The 18,932-nt window shown below is 50.5% G+C and overlaps 6 protein-coding genes across 6 annotated transcripts; 5 read left to right on the plus strand and 1 right to left on the minus strand.

Moving 5' to 3' along the window:
- Positions 1 to 404: 404 nt before the first annotated feature.
- sit2 (putative siderochrome-iron transporter) lies at positions 405 to 2,372 on the plus strand (the record flags this gene model as incomplete). Its single annotated transcript, XM_056880984.1, has 2 exons — positions 405 to 742; positions 818 to 2,372. 2 exons carry the CDS (start codon positions 405 to 407, stop codon positions 2,370 to 2,372), a joined length of 1,893 nt encoding a protein of 630 aa, XP_056746222.1.
- Positions 2,373 to 2,827: 455 nt separating this feature from the next.
- N7443_000929 (GH92 family glycosyl hydrolase) lies at positions 2,828 to 5,256 on the plus strand (the record flags this gene model as incomplete). Its single annotated transcript, XM_056880985.1, has 2 exons — positions 2,828 to 4,587; positions 4,653 to 5,256. The coding sequence occupies 2 exons, from the start codon at positions 2,828 to 2,830 to the stop codon at positions 5,254 to 5,256; spliced, it is 2,364 nt and encodes a 787-aa protein (XP_056746223.1).
- Positions 5,257 to 5,803: 547 nt separating this feature from the next.
- N7443_000930 (flavin-linked sulfhydryl oxidase ERV2) lies at positions 5,804 to 6,679 on the plus strand (the record flags this gene model as incomplete). The annotated part of the gene is made up of 4 exons (XM_056880986.1): positions 5,804 to 6,024; positions 6,091 to 6,219; positions 6,312 to 6,605; positions 6,664 to 6,679. The coding sequence occupies 4 exons, from the start codon at positions 5,804 to 5,806 to the stop codon at positions 6,677 to 6,679; spliced, it is 660 nt and encodes a 219-aa protein (XP_056746224.1).
- A 1,448-nt stretch (positions 6,680 to 8,127) lies between these two features.
- On the plus strand, positions 8,128 to 10,056 carry N7443_000931 (LYAR-type C2HC zinc finger protein; the record flags this gene model as incomplete). Its single annotated transcript, XM_056880987.1, has 3 exons — positions 8,128 to 8,148; positions 8,231 to 8,353; positions 8,500 to 10,056. The coding sequence occupies 3 exons, from the start codon at positions 8,128 to 8,130 to the stop codon at positions 10,054 to 10,056; spliced, it is 1,701 nt and encodes a 566-aa protein (XP_056746225.1).
- Positions 10,057 to 11,502: 1,446 nt separating this feature from the next.
- Positions 11,503 to 13,693, minus strand: N7443_000932 (transcription factor domain-containing protein; the record flags this gene model as incomplete). The annotated part of the gene is made up of 7 exons (XM_056880988.1): positions 11,503 to 11,746; positions 11,810 to 12,027; positions 12,083 to 12,556; positions 12,621 to 12,848; positions 13,061 to 13,370; positions 13,433 to 13,530; positions 13,661 to 13,693. 7 exons carry the CDS (start codon positions 13,691 to 13,693, stop codon positions 11,503 to 11,505), a joined length of 1,605 nt encoding a protein of 534 aa, XP_056746226.1.
- Positions 13,694 to 14,133: 440 nt separating this feature from the next.
- Positions 14,134 to 18,504, plus strand: N7443_000933 (ABC transporter B family protein; the record flags this gene model as incomplete). Its single annotated transcript, XM_056880989.1, has 10 exons — positions 14,134 to 14,313; positions 14,370 to 14,447; positions 14,510 to 14,625; positions 14,679 to 14,733; positions 14,798 to 15,399; positions 15,449 to 16,025; positions 16,074 to 16,638; positions 16,688 to 16,860; positions 16,917 to 18,410; positions 18,478 to 18,504. The coding sequence occupies 10 exons, from the start codon at positions 14,134 to 14,136 to the stop codon at positions 18,502 to 18,504; spliced, it is 3,867 nt and encodes a 1,288-aa protein (XP_056746227.1).
- Between the last annotated feature and the right edge of the window lie 428 nt (positions 18,505 to 18,932).

An 18,932-nucleotide genomic window follows, 5' to 3' on the forward strand; every position in this document is an offset into this window, starting at 1 on the left:
GAAATCCCCGTTCCTGGCCAATCGAATCGCTGAACCACATCCGCCACTGCGAGATCCGATTGGTCACCAACGTGTTATCTGATGGGCCTCGGATTATCTGATCATTTTCTAAGTGTGGAAGTCCTCCTACGGTTCCTTGACTTCTAGGTTCCATGCGCTCCGTCGCACCTGAAAAAAAGTAGGCCAGTCTAGCGGGGTTTTCTCGGCCCGGTTCTCGAAGCTCAAAACAATTTCGTTTTAAGAACTGCCGTCCCGCGCTGTCTTTCCCATCTGTGCTTCGCAACCCTACGCTGATCCTCCGGTCTCTCTCCCCTTTTCTACCGCCCCCCTTGGCTCCATTTGGGGTCTAAGATCTATCCTATCCTGTCCCTGCATCGGCCTGCTGGTCGCTGTAGTGATACATAATGGGTGCTCTTGACAATGTGCGTGGTCGCGATGAAGGCGGCCGCTTCACTAGCACCGTTGTCGACTCCGAGACCACCACATATGAGGAGAAGCACGCCCAGTCGGCAGAGTCTGGCGCTGAGCGCGCCGATAGCAAGGAAACTGCTCCTCCGGCTTATGAAACCAACACTAGCGATGGGTTCGAGGATTCATTCGGCGTCAATGGGATCGAGGACGACGTGAAGGAAGCTGAGGGTAACCCCGATCATGTTACAAACCAGGCTGGTTTGGGTCAGCAGAAAGCTGAAGCTGCCGCCTTGGTCTGGAGCCGTCCGGTTGTCTTCGGTCTTTATGCATGGTAAGCAAGCACTTCACAACCGGGTAAAACCGTGGAATATGGCAAACTGTATATCTAACAGTTCCGATCAAATAGGATTTGGATCTGTTTCTTCATGCTGGCTCTGCACTCCGCCATTAGCAGTACCCTCATCAACTACGTCTACTCCAGCTTCCAGTCCGCCCCGCAGGTCTCCACTTCCTACATCCTGTCTACAATTATTGGTGGTGTGCTTAAGTTGCCTCTGGCTAAGACCCTCCACCTTTGGGGCCGTGCCGAAGCCTTGGTGTTCTCGACTGCCATTTATATCCTCGGAATGGTAATTCTGGCCGCCTGCAATGGCCCCAATGCCTTCGCAGCTGGCTATGTTCTCTACTGGATTGGCTACTATTGCATGTATCTGATTCTTGACATCTTCGTGGCGGATACCACTGGTCTCCGTTCGCGTGCCTTTGCCTTTGCCTTTGCATCGACTCCTTTTATTTGTACTGCATTCACCGGTTCCTTGGCTGCCGAGCACATCTACAAGATGTCTGGCTGGCGCTGGGGCTACGGCATGTTCTGCATTATCCAGCCTGCCATTTTCTTGCCTCTGGCTGCCGTCTTCAAGTTCTATGAGAGGAAGGCTATCAGATTGGGTGTCTGGCAGCCTCGCTCCAGCGGTCGCACCAAGGTGCAGTCAATCATCCACTACATCCACGAGTTCGATGTTGTTGGTGCATTCCTGCTCATGGCCGCTTGGGTGATGTTCCTGTTGCCCTTTAGTCTGGCCCAATATGGCCGCTCTCAGTACTCTAGCGCCACTTTCATTGCCCTGGTGGTAATTGGATTCTGCATGCTCTTCGTCTTCGCTGCCTGGGAGAAGTGGTTCGCCCGTACCCACTTCATCCGCTATGAGCTGCTTCGCCGGCCTACCATCCTCGGTGCTTGCATCTGCGCGGCTACTCTCTACTTCAGCTTTTACCTGTGGGACCAATACTTCTACAACTATGTCCTGATTACTTACAACTTGGACATCACCATGGCTGGATACATGATCCAAATCTACAACGTTGGCTCTTGCTTCTGGTCCCCGCTGCTTGGTCTCTTCATCTGGGCTACTCGCCGCTTCAAGTATGTCTGCTTGTTCTTCGGTGTCCCTCTGATGCTCCTCGGCTCCGGCCTGATGATCTACTTCCGTGGCGGAGATCATGGTATCGGCTACATTGTCATGTGCCAGATCTTCATCGCTTTCGCCGGAGGTACTCTTGTCATTGGTGAGGATATGGCTGTCATGGCTGGAGGTGGCCGTGAGGGTACACCGATGATGCTCGCTCTCATCGGTCTTTTCTCAAGCATCGGTGGTGCTATCGGCTATGCTGTCTCTGCTGCCATCTACAACAACACCTTTGTGAGCGCACTCGCCAGCCAGCTGCCTGATGAACTAAAAGGCAACGCTACTCAGATCTACCAGGACGGCATCACCACCCAGGACGCATATCCTGTTGGTTCTGTTCTCCGTGACGCCACCATTCACGCTTGGGGCTACTCCCAACGTATGAACTGCATCGCCTCGACCTGTATCCTGGTTCTTCTGATTCCCGCCGTGGCTATGTGGAAGAACTACGACGTCGGCAAGAAGCAGAACAAGGGCACTATGCTCTTCCAGTAAGAGAGCCCTTTGGACAATTACGAGATTCTTAGTCTCGGGTGAGAATCCCCCGAACTTGATGGAAGCTGCATCTGGCTCTAGCGGGTACCGTACCGGAACAGGCGATTAAAAAAGATCCATACGATCACTTTGTATATAGTTGCATTCAAATTTTTACATAATATCATATTCTGCCATTACAGAAGACCCTCTGTTCATGATTCTTTGCCTCATTCTACATCCCGTCATCATGTAAATAGCAAACCCCGCCTTCGTCGGTACCCTTGCATCAACGCTAACGCTCCACGGCTGCTCCTACCGTCGATCATATCAACAATGCAACATTGCAATTAAAATTGCGATCAAACCACCATGCTCCCACACCTTTTATACGATCGCCCGACCACTCCACCCAGATCCCCTTTCTCACGAACAGGACCCGCAACGCGTAAATCGCGTGCCGCGCATTCCACACCATGCCTTTCCTTCAAGGCATCCTCAGCCTAGCTCTCGCCTCAGCAACACTAGCAGCAAAAGATGACCTCAGTCACGTAAAACCCCTTATCGGCTCCACAAACGGCGGCAACGTCTTCGCCGGCGCAAGTCTCCCCTACGGCCTTGCCAAACCCGTCGCTGACGTCGACGGACAAAATACAGGCGGATTCTCAACGGATGGAAGCAATGTAACCGGCTTCTCGCATATGCATGATAGCGGAACGGGCGGGAATCCCTCTATGGGTCAATTTCCCCTGTTCCCGCAGACCTGTGCGGATAATGTCGTTGATAAATGCAAGTTTCCTAAGATGGCGCGTGCGACACCGTATAAGATGGGCTCGGTGGATGCGAAGCCGGGGTACTTTGCGCTTGAGCTGCAAAGTGGGGTGAAGGCGGAGATGACTGTTTCGCGGCGTGCGGCACTTTATCGGTTTACGTTCCCCGAGGAAATGACTGCGGATGGGAGTTTATTGGATCCGTTGATATCGTTGGATTTGACAGATCTTTGGGATAGTCGGCAGAATGCGACTGTTAGTGTTGAATCGGAGGCTGGAAGGATCAAGGGGAATGGAACATTCTTGCCGAGTTTTGGAGCTGGATATTATCAGGCTTTCTTCTGTGCTGATTTTGTAGGCGCGGAGGTGAAGGATAGTGGGATCTGGGTGAATGATCGTGCGGGCTCGGAGCCGAAGGAGCTATTTGTTACTCGGGGATTCAACAATTTCTATCTTCAGGCTGGTGGATATATGAGCTTCGAGAGGCCTGTTGATGGGGTTGTCACTGCGCGGGTTGGTGTTAGCTATGTTAGCACTGAGCAGGCCTGCTCGAATGCTGAGAAAGAGATCCCGGATCCGCTTGGCGGTTTCGATAAACTACGACAGAGCGCCGAAGATGCATGGAGCGAGAAGCTCGAACCAATTAAGATTACGTCAGGCGGCACGACCGACAATATGCTCGCTGCCTTCTGGAGTGGCATCTACAGGACTATGCTCTCGCCTCAAGACTTGACTGGAGAGAACCCTCTTTGGCAGAGTGATGAGCCTTATTTCGACTCTTTCTATTGCTTATGGGATGCCTTCCGAGCGCAGCACCCGCTCCTAACCATCTTGGATCCTCAGGCTCAGTCTCGCATGGTCCGCAGTCTGCTCGACACCTTCAAGCATGAAGGATGGCTGCCCGATTGCCGCATGTCCCTCTGCAAAGGATGGACGCAAGGCGGTTCCAATGCCGACGTGGTCATCGCGGACGCATACGTCAAGAACTTGACCGGTATTGACTGGGAGCTTGCATACAATGGCATGGTCAATGATGCTGAGAATGAACCGTTGGAATGGTCATATGAAGGACGTGGGGGTCTTCAGAGCTGGAAACGATTGAACTACATTCCATACCTCGACTTTGACTACCTCGGATTTGGTACAAATTCTCGCAGTATCTCGCGGACATTGGAGTATGCCTACAATGACTACGTTCTCTCGATTGTGGCCAAGGGTCTTGGCAAAGGGGATCACACAAAATACCTATCTCGCGCTGACAATTGGCAGAATATTTTCAAAGAAGACCAGACTTCATTCCTGGCAAACGGGACTGATACTGGCTTCAGGGGTTTCTTCCAACCGAAGTACCTAAATGGCACTTGGGGCTTCCAAGATCCTATCGCTTGCAGTGCTTTGGCCACATTCTGCTCTCTGACTTCCAATCCATCTGAGACATTCGAGTCCAGCATTTGGGAGTATCTCTTGTATAGATCACCCCCTCCCCCCTCCGTTCTCCTAATCGGCTTGATTTTATACTAATACTCTATAGCTACGTTCCCCATGATATCGCCCAATTGATCAAGTTCATTGGTGGCCCCAAGGAATTTGTGGCTCGCCTAGACTACTTCCACGAGTCAGGTTTGGCCGATATCGGCAATGAGCCCGTCTTTCTTACAGTGTATGAGTACCACTATGCCGGTCGTCCAGCACTCTCCGCACGCCGGGCCCACAGCTACATCCCCGCGTCGTTCAACGCAACCTATAGCGGCCTGCCTGGAAATGACGATTCCGGTGCTATGGGCTCATTTTTGGCCTGGAGCATGATGGGCTTGTTCCCGAACCCAGGACAGAACGTGTATCTCATCACCCCTCCATTCTTCGAGGCGGTTGAAATCACCCATCCGGAAACAAAGCAGACAGCTATCATCCGCAACGTCAACTTCGATAAGACATATGAGAATATATATATCCAAAGCGCCAAGCTCAATGGCAAGCCATATACAAAGAGCTGGATCGGACATGAGTTTTTTACTGAGGGTATGACGCTCGAGCTGACGCTGGGCGACAAGGAGAGTAACTGGGGCACAAGCAAGGAGGACTTGCCTCCGAGTTTGAGCGATGGCATTGCACAAGATGAGATGCAGGTTGCATAGATGCAGCTTTAAGTTTTTGTCTGCTTCCATGTTTCAGGTAGCATGGTGTCCAATGAAGGGTGCGCCTTTCTAGCGGTCTAGAAGCTTTTCTAGTCCGTGTGTTACTCGGGCCCTCTCAGTTTAAGGATCCAAGCCTCTCCCGGAGCATTTCCGATGTGGGCCGGAAAATGAGCTGCTATGAAACCGGTGATCATAGATCTCTTATGAATATCGATGCATTGACAGATATATCTTCATTTAAAGACCATTACAACTGTAGGACTCAGCCGTCACAAAGGTATTAGCACAATAAGTCGACAACGACAACCATTGGAAAGACCACAAAAAGTGCCCGCATATGGACATGACTAAGCCACCCTTTATCGGCCGCGAACACGTCAGGACTTTGACGAACCTTGGAAGGTTTCTCCTTCTGCAACTTCTTCAACCTCAATTTCTACCGAACTCTGTTTTCTTTCGTGTGGTCAGGGAATACCCTGCCTAATCATCGCCCAAGCGCCACTTGGTTCGGACATTTGGCGACAATACCTTAGCTCCTCGACCCGCCATGGCGAACCGGCAAATCACACGGCGCATCGCCATCAGCGCTGCGATCTCAATATGCCTCGTGTTCTTTCTCTTTATCCGCCCGCAGGGCCCTCTGAGTCCCGCTGTCCGAGCCCCCGGACACATTTCACACAACCTGGCGCCTGCATCTGGGATCACCATCCATGAAGACACACTGAAAGGGGGCGTTGTGATGCCTAGGCTGGGCAATGAGACGGTCAAGTAAGATATACCGTCTAAAAGTGGTGACAATAATGGAAATATTGACTTTCTGTCCGCGATTCACAGAGCTGAGCTGGGCCGTGCAACATGGAAGTACTTCCACACCGTCATGGCACGATTCCCCGAGAAGCCCACCCTCGACGAGCAGGAAGCCCTGCGCTCATTTGTCCACCTTTTCGCGCGACTTTATCCTTGGTACGATGAGAATCTTTCTTATGCTGCCCCTCTCTCCGATTTCTCGTATCGGTGCAATATACAATAGTATACCCAGCTAACAGTGGAAACAGCGGCGAATGCGCGGAACATTTCCAACAACATCTAAGCAAGTACCCACCGCAAGTATCATCGCGCAATGCGGCAGCAGGCTGGGCATGCTTCGTCCACAACGAGGTCAATGCAATGCTCGACAAACCAGAATTCGACTGCAATGACCTCGGCTCCTTTTACGACTGCGGATGCAACGACGATGAAGAAAGTGGCGACGGCAAAAACAAGGATGGGCGCTCGGCCACTCGTGCCGATACGCCACAGGACGCGGCCGATCTTCACGATCACCTGGCAGTAGAAATCTCCAAAGAAGCGTCAGTGTCTCTCTTTCGCGCATCGCGCTAGCGCATAGCGTACTGACTTGCATTACAGGACCACGCGTGGTTGACATCATCAATGTCGCGCATTCATTTTTCGTTGAACCGTCTCGACAGGCTTGTCGATCTTGCATGGCGTTCTTCCTTAGCATATGGAGCTGGTCTCTGGTGTACATTACTCGTTTCGATAATATCCATACCTATATACCCTGACCCTGACCCTGACCCTGACCCTGACCCTGACCCTGACCCTGACCCTGACCCTGACCCTGACCCTGACCCTGACCCTGACCCCTAAGTCCTTCTGTCTCCGTGCCGTCCCGCTGCAACCAAGGCGTCAGGTCCATGCTCAGATTCCGTTATCACTCTGGGCTATTATATCGCAGTGCGTCCGTACTTTTTGTTCATGGCAAAGGGTTACAGTGCCGATCCCCGAATCCACGGTGCATGACCCGAACGCGCGCGTCCAGGATCAACCTATCCGGTGATCCAGGCTTGGTTGCGCATGACCCGTCCTGGTTCGGCTTATCTTCGAGGTCTGATACCGCAGGGAATACACAACGACCTTGTCGCCGTAGGACTCGCTAGTCTTGGTCTCGCAAGATTATCTAGAAACATGACAGGAGAGCTATCCTAGCGTGCGCGATTTCGCCATGTTGCATCCTCGTGATATGTCTAGCCCGCTCAAAGGAGATCTAATTGTTCGCATCCGCGTTCGAATGTTTATGAATACTACATTCGATAGCTCAACAAGGCCCCATGGCTTTGAAACATACATAGAAGCTCGGATCCTTCCGCGGAGTAATAATAGCCCAGACCCATCATCTCCAAGCCGAGCACCTAGTTATGTTTTATGTTTGAGTTTGGCCAAAAATAGCGGGGGCTTTCAGCTGATAACAAATGAAAGAATCAGGTCTCCTGACAGGGCCCCTTGACCCGGGAACCACCCACCAATCCCATCGATGGGTGGGACGGATCACGATCGGCCCCTCTGTCGCGGGGCTGTCGCGTTCAGGCGCGATGAAACATGGTCCCATAAAACAGCCAAGGCCTGCTTATGGGCATATCCGACCCAGTTCTCTTTTCAACCGTTGTGTTTCAATTCTATACTTTTTATTGCTTTCAATCATTCGAGTACCGTCGACACCTGATCATCAAGGCAGCATCAATAACACGACCTGATCTGGACTAGCGTGGCTACTAGAAGTAGTTAGCGTTTTTCTACGCGCCTTCCCTTTCGCAAATTTTGACGCGAAAAAAAAACGGGAACAACGGGAAGGAAGAAAAAGTCTGGGAAAGCGCGAACGGCTGAAACGGATATCTCGTGCAAGCGCTGCGAGAATCGTCTGCAAGGGATAACCTTCTCCTTTTTCATCTCCGCATTTCTTCTCTCGCCACATCTGTTACCTGGATTGTCGCATTCTGCTTGACATTGATCTTTCGCTTTGATAGCGATCCTCAGTGATACTCTACTTCGGCGCATTGCATACTTTGCTCGGAAATTATATCAACCGGAAATATGGTGTCTTTCTCGTGCGAGGTGGGTGGGATGCAATCCTATGCCGGCGATCCAAGCGCAGACCGTCCGGGGAATTCTTTGCTAACTCAAATATTCTTGCTAGAACTGTGGTGATGTTCTCACTAAGAAGAAGCTCGACCCTCACCGTAACCAGTGTCGTGGCGCGTCGTTCACCTGTATTGACTGCATGGTTCATTTCTGGGGCACAGACTATCGCTCGCATACAGTACGTCTCTGGTTGAATTGAGTTGAAAATGGTCGTCGCATGGCTTCGCATGGGTGTAGACCTCGCGTATAGCATGATTGAAGACCTGACCCCATGAACTCAATGCCTCTTCTCAATGACTTCCGCTAACAAACCCTTGTTTCTAGTCATGCATGAGCGAGGCGCAAAAGTACCAGGGAGCGCTGTACAAGGAAAAGCCGAACAAGAAGGGTCCCAAGACTCCCAACCAGAATGCGAAGAACAACACCAATGCGCGCAACCAGCAACCCCGTGTCGAGGATGCTTCTGCGTCGGATGCTGATCTCGTCAAATCCCACACCAACCTCCCACCCCCGCCGGCCCCTACTCCGCCTCCCGCGGCTGAAGCCAAGCCCACCGCCGATGCGTTGAAGAAGGATACCAAGGCTGTCAACGTCTTCGACTACCTGGTCACCGACGAGACTCCTAACGCGTCCAAGGTCACCTTGGCCACCCCCAAGGAGCAGATGGCCATGAACCCCAAGGCCAAGTCCTTGTTCGAGCCTAGCGACGCTCTCGCCAAGTTGGATACCAAGACGGATGACGAGGGTCACTACGATATCGCATATGAGGAGAATGGCTTTTCGTATGGCGGAGACTCCATCCCGCCGTCGATGTACCCCAACGAGGTACCCAATGTCTCGGCCGAGTTCGTTACGCCGGCACCCAAGAAGAAGAAGGACCGCAAGGAAAAGCGCTCGGGCACAACCAGCGAGAAGAAGCGTAAGCGCGGTCACGGCGACGAGATGAGCAGTCCCCACAACGACATTGATACTCCTATGATGGACGCCCCGTCCAGCGTTATCAACAACGCAGGCACCCCCATGCTGGCCCACTCTGGCCTGACCGGTGGTTTGAATCGTATGATGCGCTCCCCCTCACCCAACGGCAACGAAACCCCGGACGTCATCACCCGTGCACCCTACAACGACAACTCATCCCCCATCAAGCGCACGCGCCGCAACGGCAAGGAAGCCAATGGGGACCAAGGCCTAGGAATCTCCATGAAAAACCGTGCCGAGCGCTTCGTCTCCTCCATGTTTGGCGGCGGTTCCGTCGTCTCAAACGGCAGTAACGTCAGCAAAGAGGACACCTCCCGCGCACTCGTGCGCACCCGCCGCGGCAGCTCATCCAGCGGCGACGGCCAGCTCGAAGTTCGCAAGAAGAAGTCCCACCGCGAGCGTGACGCTTCGGGCACACACGACCGCGAGCGCGAGCGCAAATCCAAGCGCAAGAGCAGCAACCCCACAGATGACCGGCCCTCGCGCCGCCAGAAACAGAGTGATGAGCGCCGTCGCTCCGACTCCCGCTCTCCCCACCGTGATAGTCGCCAGGTGACCGTCTACTCCAAGTCGAAGGCACTGACGCACGGTGAAGACCCCTTGCAGCGCGAGATGGCCACGCATTTCCTATCTCTCGTGTCCAAAGATAGCGAGCGTGGCTGCTCGGTGCACAAGGCTCTGAAGAAATTCCATCGCGATTTCTTGGATGAGTCTGATGCTCGGGGCCGTGATCAGGGCCGCAGTCGTGCGGATCATGAGCGGAGAGAAGATGACGAGAGGGATCTTTGGCGCTCGCTCCGACTGAGACGGAATGACCGGGGGGGAGATTGTTGTTTTTGTTTAGGGAGTTACATTGCTAGATTATTACATTACTACGACAGTTTGATCTTGGAAGGACTTTAAAATGTGGTTTGGGCTTTTGATATTGATGAGGTGAATGCCTGGTGTATGTTTGCATAGCGCGATTGATTTTGTTACATGTGGTCTTGTGCATACTTTTCATATCAGACCTAATTCGATACTTATCTGATGCTGTCAAAATGCCCCCAGGGCTGGCTTGGGCGCGTTGAGCTTCTAGAGGTCTCTTTCGAATATATGCTACTTTATTCTGCGCAGATCAGAATCGGCTTTGATAGATTACCAGCTGGCGTACTTGGGCATCTAGGGTAGGAATGAGTCCGCATTAGCCTTCGAATCGATAGTATCATTATTTCTGCGAGTTTGGGGGGAACCTGTGCATTCTCCAAGCTTGCACCGGCCTGGGTTTTTTCAAAGAGGTGTTTGGTGACATCTGGAGGAAAGGAGAGTTCTGCTTGAGCACATGATGAAGTACAGAAAGGCAGTCCAGTCGATAGAGAAGACATGACACGAGATTCAAACAATGGCAGTTAACATGAGCCTAAAGTAGAAGAGGCATTTTATTCTCAGATGGGTGCACTCGGACTAAAAAGACTTGTATCTAGACAGACAGGAAAGCCTCATCCTTCTGGATACGCCCGAGTATGCGACCGGCGAGTCATCACTTCTGAGAGGTGTCTCTTTGGCCTAGGGAACGTCTTAATGAATGATATCATCGGTGAACCACTGTCTCCCAGTGGTTCTGTTGTTTGCAGGCGAACAATCACTAACAATCAGTCTATCACTCTAGTAGGCCCAAAAATGGGGCCCAGTGCTCTCATTAATTATGATGGCTACGGCGTTAAACAAAGTGAAACGCTTGACCCGTGAGAGGATATATCACAATATGCACCAACATCTCGCAATTTCTGCCGTTCACCTGCCTCCCTATCCGATACTAGCTGTACTAATATTGACCCTACATCTCCCATCGATTACGCTTCTCCGCAACAAACTGCTTCGCAAAAGATAGCCTTCCGTTACTCTAAATTGGTGACGGAAGGAAGGCCGAATATATAGTATACATGTGGATGGATGGGTGGAATTCATTTACCCTGAACCCACGACGAAGTTGAATCCTGGATTGAGGTACAAGTGTAATCATTTTGACCTATATGAAAAGATCCAGCTATTTGTAGTCACAGCAGCTCATCTTCATGCTGCCTAGGGGAGTGCCTGCCTAACAGGCAGCCATTCCTACACCAATATACATCACGTGACCTGGGATCCAACTCGAAGCGAGAGGTCAGCGTAAATGAAATCATCTATCCATCTATCTATCTCTACTGTATTAGAATTATCTACGCTCTCGGGTATCCTACTAGATATCCAGGTAGATACTACAGTATAGTCGTCAATGACGATCTGATCTATCCAAATCAACGAGGATATAATTTAACGTCGTCACATTTTTTAGATTCTAAAACCCATGGCTAGAGGCTAATAGCTAGACTATGGATTTTCTTTCATTGTAGATGCCATGCGATTTGTTTTGACTTGGTGGCAAGCGGACATCATAACCTTCATGATAATCATCACGGGTCTTAGTTCGGCTCGCTTCTCGACGATCTTTTCGACATAGTCACTAATCCAGGTCACTGAAGGGAGGTCTATGTCAACGTTGCCACGCTCAGGATTTCCAATGATATCCAAGCATAGGATGAAAAAAGGAATCAGCTGGTGGAACAAGATGAGACTAGATTTTTGGTGGCTATTAGTGGCACAGAAACTTCGAATAGGGCGTGGCCTCTTCGCATACCTTATTCCCCAATATGCGTGTAACGATGATCCTAAGAGGGACTGGAACATTTGTAAAGACTTTCTAGATGTATCCACAGTTTGATGTGGTAAACGATGTCTTTCCTGGTTGAGTTTTTTTGACTGGTGAAGAATGATGAGGAATTTGTAGCTGCTGAAAATCATGTCCACGCAGAACCATGTGTCGATCTGGGTCTTGGCCATTCGAAGAAGCTCGTCCTTCGCTAGGTCAGCAAATGCGATTGCTCGACGAAATTATCGGATAAAATCATACCGTATCCCAATCAGACATGATCAACTGCACCTCTGCAAGGAAGCTGTCAACAGTCGCATCATGCAAGACCGGGTCAGGGTCTGCCCCCAAGTCAATCCAGTCTAGGTACTTCATCACCACTAGGGCAAGTCGCATAGAAGCCAGAAAATGAATTTGAATGAAGCGAGAAGATCCATCATCGACGCCGTTAATCGTGGGATCAGGGAAGTTGACCTTCCAGGACCCCGCCGAGATAAGAGTCGGCTTGCCGAAGGACAGCCGGAAGAGACAATCCGTTCGAAGTAAATGCCAGAACTCGAATCGTTTTCGATTTTTATCTATTTCGGTTTCATCGGTCGTCGATCCTTGCGTCCCGTCTGCTTCTTCTGGATTGCCGTCTACAGAGAAATATCCCAAGGCCTTGGCGATCGTGCAGGCATGGCCGAGCATCTTCCAAGCCAGTTCGCTATTGCAGCCTTCGAGTGCCATCGATACCTGGGACGTTGTCAGCCCTGTCTGATTTCCATTCAAGCTTTATGACTTCACTTGCCATTAAAACTGCCGCAAAGAGGTCGGCAGGTGTATTCTGAATATGGTCCAGCCAGCAATCAGTGAGAGTCAGACACGTCTGGTAAAGATGTCGGACAAGGCCACCGTCATCCTCGCGAGAGCTGGGATCCAGTATGATCCCTTGAAGACGAACGGTATGATAGATGATTTGGGACGTATAGTCAAGCTGAATGTGAGGGTTTTCCAAAAGGTCAGGTATGGATAGCAAAAAACTTTTCTCCAAGGGAATTTTAAATCCTTCGAATTGATAACATTCGTAATAATCTGAGCAGCAAATTAGCAGGCAAGTGACTAAGAATGGGAGACGAACTTGCTCTGAATCATATTCTTTGCCAAGTTGTTTGGGATTTCAGGTCTCGCTGCCGGCTCGTTGGCTGGTATGATCTGCAGGTATTCATTCTCCGCCATTGCAGCAGCGATGGCCCCCACGCAGCATTCGTTTTCAAAAAAGCACGATTCGACCGTTCGCAGGTGACTGAAGACATTGGAGAGAAGTAGGACCCGGTTCTGAGGATTTTTGATGTGACTCAAGATACAACCGATCACGCCGGAAAAGGCTGGGGCATAGGACTTGTCCGAAGATACAGGCCTAGAGATATCCGAATCGACAGATGAAAATGACATGGAACTATCGCCATGTTCGTTGATGTCCGGAGCTTTCTCCAGGCTACAATGCTCTTCTAGGCGTTTGAGGCGGTGAAGAATATCTAATAGAACACCATTCTCGTTAATGTCATCCCTATGGCCACCGGTCAGTTAAAATATCCGGACTACTGAAGCTGAAAATTGGTAAGCAGTTACCCTTGTTTCTTGGCTCGTGTCTTCCGTGGCAGGTATGCACACTCGGCTCCAATAGATTCACATTTGTCACATCGAGGGGCGACTCGATTACATCGAATCTAGAAACCTGTTACTCTAGCTGGTCTGACGCTAAGAATGCAAAGAGTATCTACCTTTTTGGACTGGCAGCGACTGCACTAGGAGTGCTTGGTCAGGATCCAACTAGAGCTGTCAGATGAAGAGGCTCACCGAAATATTCTTCAAGGCGAGCCGTGTGCTCATATCCCGGTATTGTTTCTAAAAATGGTGAATTCCTAAGGAGTTGAAGGATGAAGAAGCGGGAAAAACACAATCCGAAAGTCCGGGAGACAATCGTCGATGGGAATTAAGTGGATCAGGTGTGGCCGGGGTTTCGCAAACCCCGAAAGCCCGGGAAGGACATAAGGTCCAACCTCTAGGCACGATCAGGCGCCCGAGACAGACGAGCTGCCTTGGCTACTTTCAGTCTAGAGCTACTGGAGCCCTCTACGTTTGGCCTATCAGTCAAGCCAAATTGCCGATCCACTACCCTGATATCGGTACTGTAGTTCGTGTATTTCTTCATCTAAAGGCAGTGCACACGTGTCAACCTAGCTTATTTTTGAATATATATTGAATGAACCCCCTCTCCCTTTGCGCTATGCATCCCTTCACCGGTCGCATACTCGCGCGTATCCAGAAGGATGGGGCTTTCCTCAAATATCCCTCCACAGGAAACTGTGGCAGAGAAACACACACCGATCGGAGAGGCCCGCTCAGCATCGACAGATGATCACCCCAACGACCAGGTCACTGACCCTTCCAAGAAGAGCCTTGAGGTTCAAGATGCGGCGGAGCAGTCAACACCTCTCAAAGATTATTTTGTATGTCCCGTTCATCCGATGGAAACCCTACGAGACCCGTCGCTGATGAAACTCAGAGAATTCTCTCTTTTACGACTATCAATGATCGGATTGTCCTCACGATCGCCCTGATAACCTCCGTGGGATCTGGTGTGGTACGTGTCATGCTATTTAATTCATACCAAGCTGAATGAATATGAAATTGATCCTGCATCAGCCCTTACCGATCATGAATATCGTCTTTGGTGGACTGGTTGGTGAATTCAGTTCATATTTCACACCTGGAACCTCGACCACTGAAGCCCAGTTCAAAACGTCGGTTAATCGGCTAAGGTAGGCAAACACTTCTTCTGTTCTAAGATTCTACCGAGCTGACCCTCGGGAAGTCTGTACATTGTCTATCTCTTCATTGCAAAGTTCACCTTGACATATTTCTCCATGGTAACTACCTGGCCAGGCTCTAAGATATTCAATATTCTGAGGAAGCTGACTCGCTCCATTCCAGTACTGTTTTCGTGTTATCAGTCTTCGAGTTTCAGCTGCTTTGCGACTGGAGTACATGGATTCGCTTTTTGCTCAGCCAATCAGCAAACTAGACCAAGTCTCAGTTGGGACGGTCGTCAATGCAATCACCACCCTCTCCAATTCGATCCAGCAGAGCATATCGGACAAGCTGGCCATTCTCTTCCAATCCTCCGCTCTCTTGATCGCCGCATACATCATCGCCTTCAAATACTCATGGGCTCTCACTCTCGCCACCAGCTCTTGCCTTCTATTCATTCTCGTCGTCTGCAGCCTGACGCTGCCCGCTGTCTCTCAGATCCAACAAAAGGTGGACAAGGCGGACGAAAAACATTTGGCAATCGCAGCAGAAGTCTTTGGCTCGATTCGGACTGTCATCTCGCTCGGTGCCGAAGCACCTCTAGCTAAGAATTATCGACAATGGGTTAGAGTATCCCGGAATAGGGGCCGAAGCATGGCTATAATCGTGGGTGTCCAGTTTGGTTTCATATTTTTTGCCATGTACGCCAGTTACTCACTGGCATTCTGGCTTGGTCTGAAGCTCTACCGGGAGGGTCACATCCCAGACATCAACACCGTTATCATGTAAATCAATTCGTGCTTCCATTGTTCCCATTGCTAATTGCGGCTGCAGCGTATTCTTCTCGATCACAATCGCAGTGAGTGTCCTTGGAAACATTGCAACACCGTTGACGATGGTGTTCAAGGCGGCCAGCGCATCGACCTCGTTCTTCGAAATTATAGACTCAGAGAAGATTGTCACTGACGGTCTTCGTGATTCTGAAGCGTTAGCTCAGGGTGATATCGTGTACCAAAATGTGGACTTTACATACCCCACGCGACCGGAGAGCAAGGTCTTCCGGGGACTGAACGCTCGATTCAAAAAAGGCAAAACCACAGCGTTGGTGGGTCCATCGGGGTCCGGAAAAAGCACTATTGTCGCTCTCTTAGAGCGATGGTATACCCCGGAACAAGGAAGTATCTTCGTGGGTCAACGAAACATCGAGCAGTTGGATCTCAGGTGGTGGAGATCCCAAATCGGACTCGTACAGCAAGATCTGTTTCTCTTCAACGATACAATTTTCAACAACGTCTCATTTGGCCTTGTCGGAACAAGGTGGGAGAATGAGCCTGAGTCTGTGAAGGCCAAATTAGTGGAGGATGCATGCAAAGAATCGTTTGCACACGAATTCATCGAGCGCCTCCCAAAGGTATGTCAACTGTGCTCCCAACGGGTGCCCTCCATCTAACCGTTCCAGGGGTACGACACCATTGTGGGGGAGAACGGCACCAAATTGAGTGGTGGCCAAAGACAGCGTCTGGCCATAGCCCGAAGCATCGTGAAGCAGCCTACCATTTTGGTTCTGGATGAAGCTACTAGCGCAATTGACGTTCATGGAGAGAATATTGTCCAAGCAGCCCTAGATCGTGTTTCCGAAAATCGCACCACAATTGTGATTGCACACAGGCTGTCTACCGTTCGGCGCGCCGATTGCATTCTGGTTCTCAGAGGCGGTGTCAATATCGAGGAAGGGACGCACGAGGAGCTTCTTACCATGGAGAATGGGCTTTATCGAGGCCTTGTCAATGCTCAAAAACTTGAGATTGCCGCAGAACAAGAAGCGAATCCAATGGAGGTCACAGAAGCCTTGAAGGAGGAAATTGATCATCCCACTACTGTCATCTACGAGCAGCCACAAGATGAGCACAAGGAGAAAGTAAAATCCCATGGCTTCTTTCGAAGCACTGGGGTTTTCATTTACGAGGCACGGACTCATTGGTTACTTTGCTTGACTGCTTTACTGGGGGTACTAGGTGCTGCGTGTAGGTCTCGTCGTTTAAACTCACTGTACTTGACTAACTTGTGCATCAGCTGCCTTCCCTCTACAAAGCTGGCTTTTTGCAAATCTCATCGATGTATTCAGCCTCACAGGACAAAACCTGAGCGATGCTGCCAATTTCTGGGCCTTGATGTTCTTCATTCTGTCTCTCGGCATCGCAGCCTGCTACGCCGCGGTCGGATACTCAGCCAACCGACTCTCCGTTGTCAGTGATTGATGTTTACATCGAAGATACGATAAGCGGGTCTAACATAAGCCTAGGAAATATCCTCCTCTTGTCGAACAGAATACTTCCAAAATATTCTGAAAAAGCCCGTTCCGTTTTACGACTTGAATGAAAATGCCTCCGGCTCCCTGGTTTCGCGTCTAGCCACCGACCCCAAGCAAATTCAGGATATGATAGGGCTGAACGGGATTTTCCCGATCATTTCAGTTTGCAGTATGATAGGCTGCGTTGCAATCGCTTTCTCCTTTGGCTGGAAGCTAAGTCTCGTGACTGTGTTTTCCGCTCTTCCCTGCGTCTTCCTTGCTGCATTCATGCGCATCCGATACGAGCTGCAATTTGAAGCTCTGAATGCGGAGGTATACTCAGGTAGCTCTCAGTTTGCAGCAGAAGCTATCGAGGCATTTCGAACCGTTTCGGCGTTGACAATGGAGGGTTTTATCTTGAATCGGTACTCCGGTCTTTTGAAACAACAACAATACAAAGCTTTCCGCAAAGCCTGGCTAGCCACTCTGGTGTTCGCTTTCTCCGATAGCGTTGAACTCTGCGCCATGGCAATTACCTTTTGGTACGGCGGCCAGCTTCTCGCATCCAGAGAGTACCAGCCCGCCTCCTTCTTTGTTGTGTACATGTCAATCATCCTCGGTGGGCAACAGGCAGGCCAATTCTTTAGTTTTGGGCCGAATATTGCCCAGGCTACATCTTCCGCGAACCGGATTCTGAGCTTCAGATCAGCGTTGGACGACACTAATGCTGCTTCCAGGCAGCGCATGGCCGATGAGCCCTGCAGGTCCGGAGCTCGCATTAATCTTCAGAATCTTGCATTTAAATATCCGTCACAGGAAGTTCCTCTGTTCACGAGTCTTGACATTACCATCGAAAGTGGCCAGTTTGTCGCGTTCGTGGGGCCATCTGGGTGTGGCAAGACCACCCTAATATCGGTACTCGAGCGATTCTACCATCCGTTCCGAGGGACCGTTCTCCTTAACGGCGAGGACATCAGCTGTATTGATCCAGCATCATACCGAAGATGTTTGTCACTGGTAGCCCAAGAGCCACGACTGTTTGAAGGCACGATCCGTGATAATATCACCCTGGGACTCGACGGCTCCGAGTACACGGAAGAAGAATTGGTTCAAGCATGCATTGATGCCGAGATTCACAGCTTTATCACATCCCTTCCAGACGGATACTCCACAGAGCTAGGAATCAAAGCACAGACAGCTCTCAGCGGAGGCCAACGACAACGACTGTGCATCGCGCGCGCACTATTGCGGAAACCGTCTCTGCTCCTCTTAGATGAGGCGACATCAAGCCTTGACTCGCAGTCCGAGAAATTAGTCCAAGTCGCCTTTGAAAGGTTGGCTGCACGGAGGAGTATGACGATTATCGCGGTCGCGCACAGACTGGCGACTATTCAAAAGGCAGATGTTATCTTCGTCTTTGGCGAGAGTCACAGTAAAGGGTCGCGGGTCGTCGAACGGGGCTCGCATCAGGAATTGCTCCAGAATAGGGGAACATACTGGCAGATGGTTCGTATCACATTCCTTATTTTACCTCTTACTCTGGGAGCTTGCTAACCGTAAGTCGATGCTATAGTGCCAGGCAAATGGGCTAGATCGATAAAAGCCTTCCGTGATGCTCCTTCACTCTCTTTCTCTACTCATGATGTAGTCTGTACCTCCAGTCACACACTGGAGATCACCTGTTTCATTTCCCGGGAAGTCACCGTAATCATTTGAATGAAACTCTCTCGCCATACCTCGAGATTGTGGAAAGACACAATTCTGAGTGGGTGCCGACTTTGGAGAAAAACGGGTGATCGTCATAGCAGAAATCAGTTTCTTTATTATTATTAACCACAATAACTTTCGTCCTAAGTGTACCCCGCGCCACGATAAAGCTATCGTGGTATCCGCCTCCCTTCGCGTCCGACATCTTCTAAAGATACTGGCGGATAGTCCTAGCTGTTGGCCGTGTAGGGAGGCGGATACCACGAAGCTGTTCGTGGCGCGGGGTACGCTTTTGTAGATGCTTCCTGTTAGACCACGCAG

This window comes from Penicillium atrosanguineum (assembly GCF_028827265.1).
Source record: "Penicillium atrosanguineum strain IBT 20685 chromosome Unknown utg000001l_segment0_segment0, whole genome shotgun sequence".
Classification (NCBI taxonomy): Eukaryota; Fungi; Ascomycota; class Eurotiomycetes; order Eurotiales; family Aspergillaceae; genus Penicillium; species Penicillium atrosanguineum.